At 39.8% G+C, this 13,547-nt stretch overlaps 1 protein-coding gene across 4 annotated transcripts in view; it reads left to right on the top strand.

Annotated features, from left to right (window-relative positions):
• The first annotated feature begins 1,051 nt into the window (after positions 1-1,051).
• palm2akap2 (PALM2 and AKAP2 fusion) overlaps positions 1,052-13,547 on the top strand; it is a 97,519-nt gene continuing 85,023 nt past the window's right edge. For 2 of the 4 annotated variants that reach the window (XM_080304400.1, XM_080304399.1), the window contains exons 1-2: positions 7,888-8,245; positions 12,002-12,053. In XM_080304400.1, coding sequence (XP_080160526.1) covers positions 8,178-8,245; positions 12,002-12,053 — 120 coding nt within the window. In that variant the 5' untranslated portion in view covers positions 7,888-8,177. Of the gene's footprint in view, positions 1,293-7,887; positions 8,246-12,001; positions 12,054-13,547 lie in introns of those variants that run through there. The other 2 variants (XM_080304401.1, XM_080304402.1) reach the window with 2 other exon arrangements.

Here is a 13,547-nt window from a genome sequence, read left to right as displayed (position 1 = left end):
GAAGATTGGAAAAACGTTGTGTGGTCTGATGAACACTCTAATGGCAGGATCAGAATTTGGTGTAAACAACATGACGCCCTGGACCCATCCTGGCTCATATAGGTGAGATGGTGTGGGGGATATTTTCTTGCCACACTTTGAGGCCCTTAGTACCAACTGAGCATCCTTTAAATGCCACAGCCTAGTTGAGTATTGCTTCTGACCATCTCCATTTCATGTCAAAAAGCTCAAACTATCTCAAATTCTTTTCTTGAACATCACAATGTGTTCACTGTCCACAGTCACCAAACCTCCATCAAACAGAGCACCGTGAATGTGATGGAACGGGAGATTCACATCATGGATGTACAAATCTGCAGCAACTGTGTGATGCTGTCACATTAATATGGACCAAAATCTCTGACGAATGATTCCATCACCTTGTTAAATCAGCGCCATGAAGAATTAAAGCAGCTCTGAAGGTACTAGCTAAGTGTAACTAATGAAATGGCCAGTCAGTGTAAGACAGTGTGTTCTGTCATGTTCAAATCAGTGTTATAACACAGCGCAGTCCTGTCACTCTTATCCCTTCAGAAATCTTCCATTTCTGAAATCTTTTTTTAAATTGACCAAACAGTGTCTTTTACTATCCCACCTGTCTCTTTAAAGAAACCCCTCGTCATCCTCAGAGGGGAAAGGTTGTTTGCAAGAGGTAGTTAGTGAAAACAAGCTGGCCACTCCTTTCATCATCCTTCAACTCCCTAAAGCCATTGTTTCTCTCTCTTTCTCTCTGCTGCCTCTTTGCCACCCTCTCCTCCCTATCCCTGGCTATATCTCTATGCAACAGTCAATGCTTTCTTTCATCACTCCCTCCTCAACCATATCTTTTGACTAAATTCTCTTTCTCGCTCTTTCTGTCTATATGTCCTTCTCGCTCTCTCACTCACACACATACACACACATGCTTGCACCCGTTGCCTCCTGCTAGCAGAGCGGGGTGATGCAGGAGCGGCGGCAGCAGCTGCTCTGACACATCCTGGCGTATAGAGAACACACACCGAAAAGGCAGAAGGAAAGAAGGAGGAGGAAGAGGAGGAGGAGAGGAGAGGAGGAGGTGGAGAAGATACAGAGGCAAAGAGGGAGGAGGACGAGGAGGTGAGGAGGAGGAGGACATAACTCTGTCAAAAGGACACTAGAGGACAGGAGTGGGAGAAGAGGACGAGGAAGGAGAGAGAGGAAAAGGGAGCGCAAGAAGCAGGTGTTGCAGCCATGTCAGACACACCTTTGCAGCGGAACGGCACGGCAAACGCCCCGTAAGTAAACCACGTTCATCTTTATGTTTCTATCTCCGTCCATCGCTCCCTTCCTCGCCCGCATCCCTCCTCTGCTCTTCCCTCCATCTGACAGCCAGGGTTGTCATGGGAACGGGAGCTCCGTCATGGTGAGGCTGCTGCTCAGTCATGACTGGAGAGGAGACACGCGGCACACCGTGTACACTCCTCCCTCTCTTCATCTCACTCTGCCTCTCTTTTCTTCACTTGCCCTCGCACTCCCACCACAGATATCTCACCTTAAAGCACATCAGCCATTTAATGCTACGCTCTGTTTTCCTCTCTGTGTTGCTGTCTTTGCTTTGTGTCTTCAGCCTGTCTCTGTAGAAAATCAGCTTTGCACTCCTTTTTGCTCATTTTCCTCCATCCGCTTCCTGGTCTGGGATGCATGAGATATATATATATATGTATATATATATATATATATATATATATATATATATATATATATATATATATATATATATATATATATATATATATATATATATATATATATATATATATATATATATATATATATATATATATAGAGAGAGAGACACCGCAGACCTCACAGACAGAAGGTCAAAGACACGTAGAGAGAGAGAGAGAGAGAGAGAGAGAGAGAGTATGTGTGTGTGCAGTGTGTGCAGTGTGTGCAGTGTGTTAAGTTGTAGCATTGTCAATGTGGAGGCTGCAGGCTTGGTCCAGCTTTTCTGTGTCAGCAGAGTCCGCCATGCTGCAGACCCCTGCTTCCTGTGTGTAATTTTTGTGCGTCTGTGTGTGCGTGTGTTCATTTGTATAGCTTTTTTTTTTTTTAACTCATGAGAAATAAACCAGTGCAAAAGCAGAAAGAGAGTGAAATTTTAAAAAGCCACTTGGTGAAATTTAACTGCCAGTTATTTTCTAGACACAGCATGAAAGTCAGCCTAAAATGAAGCAAGTAGTCATGAAACCACACAGCCAAGAAAAATGAGGAAATATGTGTTGAGAATTGTGTTTGGGATTAAAAACGATCTCTGTTGTACAATGCCTTGCTCGTTCTAAGAAAGAACATTTCGATTATTCTTACATATTTAAAGATAAAAGAGTCTTTTGTAACGAGGAATGCTGTTCCAAACAAAACCCTTTATATCAGGAAATTATCTTACTGTATATGAGTTGAGAAGACAGCTACAGTTTTGTAATGTTCTTTGTAAAGCGAGCCTGTTGCTTTAAGAGAAAATAATATCATGGGTGGTTTGCAGTGTGTTTGCAGATTTGGTGTTGGTGGATGTTTATATTACAGTTCAGGGAATAACAATTAGGAGGAAAGAAAGTAGTTTGCAATCATGAAATCATGAATATAGTCAGCAAACTGTCCAGATTCTTGACTGGAACATCAGACAAACACAGACAGTCTGAAGTTGTTAAAACATGACTAATATTTGGTATCCATATCCAGAAAGCAGACACTTGTTTATTTAAAATTAAACTCCCTGCCAATAAAGGAGAACAGGTGATTATATACCTAAACTAGCTCACACTATAGCTCCCATTGTAATATACTTCTGCTGTAGCTGTGGCCAAATTTCCCCGAGCATAGAGTTCTCAAATCCTTGGCATAGATGGGCATAGCTTCTAAAGGAAAACTGATGTGTAATTGTGTAGAAGTCCATGGGAGAATGGCCCTCAGTTCCCTTACTCTGTGACCTCAAATACTTTCCTATTAAATGTAATATTTTGTAAGTCATGGTCCCCATTAAGGTCAGAAAGGAGGATAAGGCAGGTGCTTTAGGGGGGCCTGCTCTGTGATTGATACGTCAGTACCATCATTTAAACAGCAATTTAACAACTCTAAAGATGGTATATTTTTTTTATAATTCATTCACTCTGTGCTGCTTTGACTGCCTCACTGTTAATTTTGCTTGGTGTGTGGCGCAGATGTCTCAGTATTGTATGAATCATGGCATTAAAACATATTAACTTGCATCTTTTTCTTCCTTACAACACTGCTGAACCTTCACCTTGAACTATGAGAAGCTTAAGATGCTCATCATACTAAAAATGTAAAAAAACAAAAGAGATAATGGATGGTCAGTTGAGATTAAATTACAATATATCGGCGTGGTTAGCGGTCAGTCTGTGGTCTCACATGTAATGTGATCTCAAATGTGGTTTTGTTTCTGTTAGTAATGATAGATGTTAGAAGATGTGAGTTCATCAGTTCATCAGATTGCCTTTTCAATATCCGTTTATTCTGGCTATGATGTGTCCTTGTGCAGGGTTTGTTTTCTATGTTGGAAAAAAAAACCCTCCAGAACTATCAGAAAAGCAAATGAGTGATCAGTGATTTGGTTTGAGTGGCATCCAACTTGACTTACTGCAGCTAACTACAGGCTTAGAGCCTCAATCTGCAATCGTCAGACACTTTGACTGACAGTTTCCACTGTCTTTTTTTTCCCTTTCCTCCTTCATAGCCACACCCATGATCAGGAAAGGCCAAGAAGGTGCAGCGAGGCATTAAGCAGACATGCTTTGCTGCTGCATCAATAGTTAATGTTATAATTGGAAAAATGAGGCAGTGCTGTTGTGATTCAGCCAGTTTATCACACCCTATCTGTGCTTTCCTCTGCGCTGTGGGCTCAGTTTAATCACCGTGTACCCTGTGCTCTCCCTGGGTTGTCCACTGATTCAGCAGAAAGACGAGGTAGTAGTTGTGGTCATGTACATTGCAGACGCCACAGTGGCAGATGGCCCACTCTCTGCTGCTTTTTATTGCATATACAAGCAAGTCTTAAAGGGAAGGCGTATAAATATGGATGGTATAAACTGATTTATATTTACTGGAAGCACATCAAGATAAAGAAACACTAATATTTAAACAGTCATTTGTCCTACTGTTCAGTGTTTTGATTGCCACTTAAAATGCATTGGAAGCATGTTTATATTAGGACAGTTTATTGATGCAGACTGTACAATGAAATGAAACAATCAGATCATTAGAAATAATCAGCAGATGAGATACTAATGAGTTTCTGCCAAAAGGTCTGTGTGAATGATTTAAAGATAATGAGTTATATAAGAAATTGAAAATAATAGTTTCACAAGTGAAATAAAAGGTGAAAGGAAAACATTTTAGAGCCCATTCATTCAGTTGAGCCCACTCTACTGAATCTGCTCTCCTCAGAGTCTCAAATGTCTTGTTGATGTGCAGGGATACAAGCAAATCTAGTGGTCTGACTCCTTTGACACTATTAATCAGCATGTGTTAATCATGAGACTGAGGCACTGGGTGGGTATATCTGTTGCAGTCATCATTAGTCCCCCTCTCACACTGTAGCTCTGGAGAGCTGCTTTCTGTGACCTGTTTTATTTCTCTTGTAATTGCTTCTTTACATCAGATTTGTTAAATGCTTTTATTTAATGGTTCATTTTATGACACTGTCCTTTACATCACTTTTAAACCTAGAACTAAACCTAAACTAAAGTTCTTAATTCTAAAAATATCGTCTGTTCTGCGTATAGTCCTGGATGTCGGCTCTCCCCACATTAAATCAGCAGTTAGATAAACTGTCACTTGGATTTGCAGGTCAGAACTCTGGTTGGATCCTGTTTTTATCAGTTGAGAGACATCAGTAAATTGCTCCTATTACATCAAAATCTGAGATTTTTATTCACGCTTTTATTTCTCCTCGGCACGATTGTTGTAACTGAATCTTCACCCGAATCAATAAAACCTCCATGGATCATCTGCAGATTGTATAAAACTCTGCTGCAAGGCTCTTGACTAGATCCTCCAAGCGCTCCCACGTTACACTCCTGTTGATCTCTCTGTGCTGGCTCACTATTCAATTCAGAATTGAATTTAAAGTTCTGGTTTTCGTCCCTTCAGGGTTCTGCATGGTGAATCACCTACCTACAGTATATTAGTGACCTTTTACAGCCATATGCCCTCAGCAGGACTCTCAGGTTTTCTGATCAGGGCCTGTTATCCATCCCAAAATCCAGACTAAAACCTCAGTTGTGCCCCTTCAATCTATAATTTGCCCTCGAGTCTATGATCTGTGAGCCACCAAAGACTCATCTTTTAAATTATCATTTGTGTTGCATTTTACTTTGTTTATGTCTGGTCTCAGGTGGTTTCAGTACCTTGTCTGTAGAGGCACTATATAAATAAATTTACCTCCTAACTTATATATAAACAGTAATATATTAAAAGATCATTAAAAGATTAAAAGATAGTAAAAGATCCAGCCTTTTTCCTTCCAGTGCATCAAAAATCACCTAAAGCCTGAACACAAAACAGTTGTTTTTACAATTAACACGCTTTCGTTTTACTCACAGATTTGCTCTTACAAATAAAAAGTGCCCGAGGATGAGAAATTACAGCTAGACATTCGGAAAAAGAAGGAGCCGAAAGAACATGCTGAGGTTGTGAGTTTTTCAAGGCCAAGACCTCTGGCTTCCCATCTGCATCTCAGCTATATAGCAGCTTTTATGGATGCATGCAGTGCCTAAAATAGCATGCATCGACATCCATGTGCACTCCCCTCTCTCAATGTAAATTGTCAGTAAATTCAGATAGAAATGAGAAGTTTGCTTCATTATAATCTCACTTTGCAGTTGACTAGAAACGTTTTAGATTATATGTCATATACAGTATTCAGCTTTGAATTCAGTGTGATCTAGGTGAGTTATTCTAATATGCTTGTGGGTAATACACAAGGTTATGCTTCCTTAAACGGTGTATAGGTACCCTGATCTGGTTTTATGTTTTGTGTGGTTTTTTGTGTGGAAAGTAGCTGTTAACAATTAACGGCAACGGTAAAGAAAACCTGAAGAAGCTGATTCACATGAGACTGTGGCAGACTAAATACAGACAGCTGGTTGTTGAGATGAGCAAGTAGTAAAGTAAATATGTGTGATGAAATACTGAAAGCCAGTGTCTTACGAAAGTGCATGCTTCAGAGGCTTTTCTACCCTAAACTGCCCTTCATAAATGCTGATCATTACATCTAAAAAGGACTTTATAACTGAAACTACAAAATGAATGGGGAAAAGGTGAAAATGAGTTTGAAAGAAAACCCCATAAATTTGTGCATTTTAAATGCAGACAGGCAGACAGACTGTGTGACACACAAACCCAGCTTGGCTTCTCTAAGTGATGTATAAAATATGAATGAGATCAAGGTCTGGCAGTACCATAGCTAGAAATATGTCTGTTTGGGTTGCTTTTACTCCCTCCACATCCTCTTTCTCTTCCAATCTCTCAAACTCACATACAATAAGTAATAGTTTGTAGTCTGTAGCTGATGTGTTTTTTTAGTTATTTGGGGGAAAACTGAAGTGTGGGAGTACTGAGCTCAGGAGAGGCAGGCAAAAGTCCCATTAACATTGCACACAGATGCAATTTTCTGTCTTACTTTCCTTGTCCATATTTGCTCATTCCCTTTTCCACCTACTCTTACTTTGCATGTTGTTACATTTGTGCGCGTGTGTGTGTGTCTGTGTGTGTGTGGGTCTCACTGCTTCTGGTTCCACATCTGGAGGCCATTACGTCTGGGCTGGATTTGGGGGAGTAGGCGGAGCTGGCCTAGCTGTGCAGTGAGGTCATCGCGTCCTCGTTGCGATGCAGAAGAACAATGATGCTGTTGTCTCCGTCAACGACAAACCAGCGTGTCTGACGCCAGAATGAAGGGGCTGGAGGAGGAGGGGAGGTGGACAAGGAGAGAGTTAAAAGTACAGTAGGCCCAAAACAAGAAAAGAAAGAAAAGTACGATGTATTATTAGTAAGGAAGAATGATTTGTAATGACAGTGCGAGCAGCCAATATGAGGTAACTGGTATGAATCCAGGTTAAACTAAAGCACTCAGACATGCCAGACTTGAGCTCTGATTACAGTTATAAATTGTTTATTTTCAAGATCCCAAATAGTTCAAGGTTATATGGGATATGATTTATGTTAAGGATGTGGCAATGCGTTCTAATGAAGATGACTTTCAAGGTGTAGCAGAATGCTATATTAAGGATTTGGCCCAAAAGAATATGTGACCAAAAGTTAATCATTAGGTAGCATCAGGTACAGGACAAATCTGATTTAAAAATAATTTTACTGCGTAAAAGAGACACTTTCCAGCAATGTATTTGCTTCACAGTTGTCCTCTGAGACATTCAGTGAGGTGATTTTTGTCTTTTTTTGTTAATTCTTACCAGATGATGTACATAAAGATGACTGAACATTAGTTACTATGAATATTTCAGTAAGACTGAATAAGTAAAACCTGAAGCATAACTAAATACTAAAACATTTTATCGCTGTGACAAAAGACATGCAAAGCTAAATGAATGCGTCAGCGGTCCTGAATCCCACCAGGCTACAGTATCTGCGACTGTGTGCTTTTTTTATGCAATAACACTATAATAACACATTTATCATTTCTGGTTGATTTTCCCAGAGTATCTTCAGTGTGTAAATATTAAAACTACACACACTCACTCAAGGGACAGCTGCAGTTTTTTTTTCATCCACATTCTTGTCTTTGAGTAATGCAGTGGCTGTTGTGTCCTTGTGTGTCTGAATGCAAGCTTGTGTGTGTGCGTGTGTGTGTGTTACATGCTTCTGTATTCCCTAAAGAGTTATCCCGGACTGCTGCTGCTGTTTCTCCTTATAAGGATGTCTGCTTGTGGAAGGAGGGATGAAGAAAAAAGGAAAATGAAGAAGAAGGGCACATTTGAGGGAAAAGAAAGAGAAAGTGAACAGATGGAAGGAAGGACAGGTGGGATACGAGTAGGAATGAGAGCACTGGGGGAGGGGGGGGGTGATAAAGGTAGGGAGGATAAGATGAAGAGAGGGTATTAAAGGAATCGGAAGGAAGAAAAGAAGTTGAAAAACTGTAAGAAAAAATGAGTAAGAACAAAAAAGAGAAAGAGAGCAGGAATGCAGCAAAGGAAAGAAAGAATGAGCAGAAAAGGTAAGACAGGAAGATTAAAAAGGTCTTAGAGGTGTGAAAAGAAGAATATGTGAAACTCAGGTGAACCTAGTGAGTTTTTTAAATGGGTCACAGGTAACAGTGACCCATTTAAAAAAACCACTGCCTTATCTGTGTGTGTGTGTGTGTCTTTCAATGATGTGTTTTTGCAGTTTATCTTAACAAAGATGCTCCACTGATGTTCATCTCCACACCCAGCTCATGGAGCGACACAGTTATCTTCCTTTTTTTATCCTTTTTTTTCACCCTGCGTCTGATCCTCTAATGTAGGCAGCTTCTGTTGATGTTGCTTTGATTTGCACTAAAATAAATGGATCACCAGAGAGGCCAGAAAATGGAACCTGCCAAGTCAGCTTCTTCGATGATAGCGTGATAACCATGTGTAGTCTAAAATTTAGAACTGTGCAGGTTTGGGCTTTTTTGAACATGGGTGACCTGTTATTTCAAAGGAATTGCATCAATTTGCCATTCCCTGTGAACAGTTTGACACTGAATCACCACTGTTTAAACATCTATTTAAGACATCGCAACATGGTGGAAAAATTGTTTTGAAATGAAAGATGCAATCACCTGGACCTCTAGCAAAGTTGAGCTTCTCTGCCAGAACTTATTTATTATCAATATGTCGCTTAGAACAAAAGAAAACATTTTAATCTGCTGAGCTAAAAAGCTGCTGCATTAGCAACATTTAGGTTGAAGGTTTGACCTCCTGAGACTCTGTGTCCTCATATGGAGACATTACATGTTGTCTTCTCAGCACATTTTGCCTCAGTCTTCTCAATAGTGTTTTATACTTTATAGAGCCTGAATGATATGTTATCTTTATGACTAATACAGATATTTGGTGATTTGGTGGATTTTTATATATAAATATTGCCAATATTTGGCCCAAAAGAATATGTGACCAAAAGACCCATGAAAGGCAAGATTACTTAACAATTCTTATGTGTAGTTATTCATTGACTCCTTTAGGCTCTACTTGACTCTACTCAGAGAGATGACTGTTCCTTTTGTGATTTTCCAAACACATATGTTGCCAGCGGGGAAGTTGTGCGCTCTTGTAGACAAACTTTGAGATTTTAACATTCATAACACTGTTGAATGATGCTTCTCCCATCTCTTCTTCACTATTTTCATTTTCATTTATCAGACATTATAAATACCAGTACTGATAGATGCAAATGGCAAATATCAACTGAAAATATCAGTCGTCATCGGTATGTCAGGCAGACTATACACTGCAAAATCTCCAGTGTTAAATTGACACTAGAAAGTGTCTATATGTGTCCACTCTTTTGAGTGTTAAATTAACACTTCTGACAGTGTTATATTTCTAACAGTAAGATAGTCAGTGTTAAAGATTAATAATGACTAACACTGAGCTGTGCTGATTTTCTATCACTGGAAAATAACTAAAAATGCTAGTAATATTTCAGTGTTAGAAAAAACCCCACTGCTAATGTTAGTCATTGTTAATCTTTAACACTGACTATCTTACTGTTAGAAATATAACACTGTCAGAAGTGTTAATTTAACACTCAAAAGAGTGGACACATATAGACACTTTCTAGTGTCAATTTAACACTGGAGATTTTGCAGTGTAATATTTTGTGAAGCAACACTGACCTTATTTTGTTGTGGTATAAAATAAACCACCTTTCTCCATATGAGAAAGCTGTCATTTTTCTGTAAAGCAAATTTACCTTGCCTTTGGGTATAAATAAAGTTACCTTGACCTTGACCTTGATGAGAGCATACTTTTTTAAAGAGACACATTAAACTAATTTCTAAAGCAGTAACAATTTCCTGTTCAAAGAGGAAGTTTAGATCATTTACTAACCAGGTCAAACTAATCACAAATAGATAGTACAAAGTAAAACTGGATCCCAAACCATAGCTTGAGTGTCAGGAGGTTAAATTGCTTACTCTGAAAGACACAAATACAAGTTCAGTTAAATAATAAGATCAATATTTCCATAGCAAATGGAAACAATGTCTGCTTTGGTCATCGGTGGACAGTTTTTGCTGTTGAACTGTGCACCCTGGGGATCAAATATCCCTGGGTGCTGTCCATAAAGGGTGACAACAAGATCACTTTTATCTCCTACTCCACTATTACAAGATAAGACTATTTCAAGTAATAACACATCCATAGATGTCTCCTTTAGTTTCCAGCCTTGTATGCTGAACAGGTTCTGATCACATGACACCAGGGAAATGTTGGCAATGTATGGACGTATAAATTCACTCATGTATACATTAGTTTATCCACGCAGAGGTATAAAAGTCAAAACCAGAATCTTTAAATGGACTCTGAAGTTCATGGGCACTCTTCACTGCAACTGAATTAGTAACAGTGAGTGAGTACATACAAAGCTTAGTCAGTGTTCCTCAGCAAATGTTCCAAGGAATTACAATCATTTTAATTCAGATCTTGACACTATGGAACTCAACTCGACCATATTTCTTAAATGATAAAAGCAAGAAAAAAAAAACTGAGGTTTTAAACATATATAACAGAAATATCCGAATCAATATAGGCCCTAATAAAGAACCTTGTGGTACACCATATGTTAAGAGAAGTGGAAGAGAACCTGAGCTTAGAAGTGGACAAAGAAAAGGACTGAGGATATGAGTAAGGATTGTTACTTGTCAGTGGATTAACACACAGTTTTCTGAGCTCAGAGTTTAGACGTAACCAGAGCATCCTGCAAGTGTTCCAAGGAAGCTTTGACTCAAGTCGTGAGTCAAAGGAAATGAAAAACCACAATAACTAAATTGATTAGCTTCTATGGCACCATTGTGCAGATGTTTTTGATAAAATTAGATTGGTCAAAAAGTCAAAAGTAATAAGTAAAATTATTTACAGGTAATCTGAAATAAAAGGCTAGGTTTTAATGCTTTAATCCCCCTAAACAGTGATTTCCTTATCTGTATGTTTATCTCCTGCTCCTAAGAAGTGATCAGTGATTATGGCAGGAGGTATCACTTTGTTGACTGATCTCAATAATAAGACGGCTTACATCCAAGTCACCTTTAGGATAAGGAGAAAGGAAAACTGCTGAAAAAAGGGGGAAAAACAGTCCTATAGTTTTCCTTTTTTTTCTTGTCTTGTCTATTCTTGAGCGCCTTCGGGGAGTTCATCTTTCAAATTTGACAAATTACTCTTTTCCTTCTGTTTTCCTTACTTCTGCAATTTTGATTTCACTGTTTTTTTTCTCTACCTCATTCCTTTTTCTCCCTCCTTTTTTCTCACACAGCTCGACCTCCATACTGCTAGTTCTCTCTCCCTTTCCTTCACCATCCTTCTCTCAGCTGCTCCTCCCAGCTGTTTAATCACACATGGCTCATGCCTAAAGAAGAGAGGGAGGGAGGGAGGGAGGGAGGGGACAAATGGGAGGAGAGACAGAGAGCGCAAAAGAAAGAGTGGGTGATAGACAGAGAGCGAGAGACAGCAAATGCAAGCAGTGGGCTGAGTGTGAGGGCACATGGCCAGTGAGTGAGAGATCTTTGCTTCCTCTCAGCGCAAGCCTCTTCTCCCGTTGTCTCCTCTCTCTGGTTGGATTATTGCCGAGGAAAGACTTCATCTGGATACTCCTCCTCCTCTCCCTGTCTCCCTCTCTCTCCTCTACTTTCCACCTCTCTTCCTACCTCTCACTGAGGGACTGCAGCTCTCCTTCTTCCCCGATCTCACCTCTTGTTCTCCTCTCACCCCCCTTTCCCCTGCTTCCCCCTCAGGATGTCGTGTGAGGAGGCTCAACTCCACAAAGAAAGGCTGCAGGCCTTGGCGGTAAGTCACTCTGTTTAAACAGGTTTTTTTTCTTTGCTCGGCTCTTCTCTCTCTCTCTCTCTCTCTCTCTCTCTCTCTCTCTCTCTCTCTCTCTCTCTACGTGTCTTTGACCTTCTGTCTGTGAGGTCTGCGGTGTCCGTCAGAAATAATGTTTCACCTCAGCGTTATCGCTTTCTTTCATTCACAGTATAAAATTTCACATGGCTGTCTCACACCTCTGGCTTCCAGAAAAGTTTTCCAGTCCTTTCTGCTCTTATAGCCTGCCATTCCCCCTAAGTGTATTATTGCCATTTACTTTTTAGTGTCACTGAAACACATACTCGGGGCAAGAACTGGTATCCACTTTTCTGTCTGTCATTGCTTCCAGCCAAAGTGTACTGAACTTTGACTTATAAAGTTAAATGACATAAAACCAAAGACAGAAAGTCACAGTGATCCAAGGATGAAACCCAAACATGGACTAGAGGTTATCTTATCTAATGTTTAGGAAAATTAATGTCATAAGAATCAAACTTAAAAGAAGTTGGCTTTCATGATCAAACTGAATCTGTACATGTCTGCGCAGATAATCGTTTGCCTACATATTCTGATATGTAGTCATTACTGTTTCCTTATAGTGAAGTTTTAATGAAGAAAAAATAAATTGGGCACTGCTAGTGATCTTTTCTGACAGAAATCTTGCAACAAGGAGATACATATGAATATGCTTAACATGTTGGAAGCCCTGCTGCATGACATCACAGCCTCCTACACCCATTTTAATCAAATAAAACAAAGCGATTTTTGTTGCACTAGTTGTAATGTGCAGTATTCCCCTACTAGCTGTCTGTTTTACAACACTGCTTTGTTTGTCTTGTGGTTCCTGTCAGCTGTCATTGACATCCACATCTCCACAACTTGGAGGAGAATCAGCTTTTTAGTCAGGTTTTGAGGTATACTAGCTTCCCAGTTGTTCGGTAGTCTAGAATAAGTTTTGATAGTTGCCGTTGTGTTTTACCATCAGAAAGGCATCTGTGGAAGCGTTTGGCTCGGGGATGATGGGACTTTAGAGCAACAGTTATACCGAGGCTCACTGCCTGGGACTAAATTTGGCGCCAGCTAGGAACCACAGCATACCACGCACACTTAAGACGCTCAGAGGCACAGGAACACACACACGCATTTATACACAAGTGTATGTGCGGTGGTTGGGGTGGGGGCACAGCAGCAGCAGATGGAGAAACTATTTTGGCCATGTTTAAACATGGCAGCCATACCAGGCAACATGCACTTACACCAATGCAGGACTTTTAGAAAGAGAGTGGAAAGTTCTCAAACAAGCAGAAGCAAAAGACTCTGTTTCTTGCATAATCCTTGAACATTTAAAACTAAAGTGCTGAAAAATCAGTTAATAAATAGCACAAATGAGTTTTGGTTTCTTGAATGAGGCCATGAAAAACTGCAGAATATTCTGACTCTTACTGATACTGTAGTTTAACAGGTAGCACTGGAGAT

Source organism: Astatotilapia calliptera, chromosome 7 (assembly GCF_964374335.1).
Source record: "Astatotilapia calliptera chromosome 7, fAstCal68.1, whole genome shotgun sequence".
NCBI lineage: Eukaryota > Metazoa > Chordata > Actinopteri > Cichliformes > Cichlidae > Astatotilapia > Astatotilapia calliptera.
The sequence above is the reverse complement of the archived record's forward strand: the minus strand, read 5'-3'. Positions and strand labels throughout refer to the sequence as shown.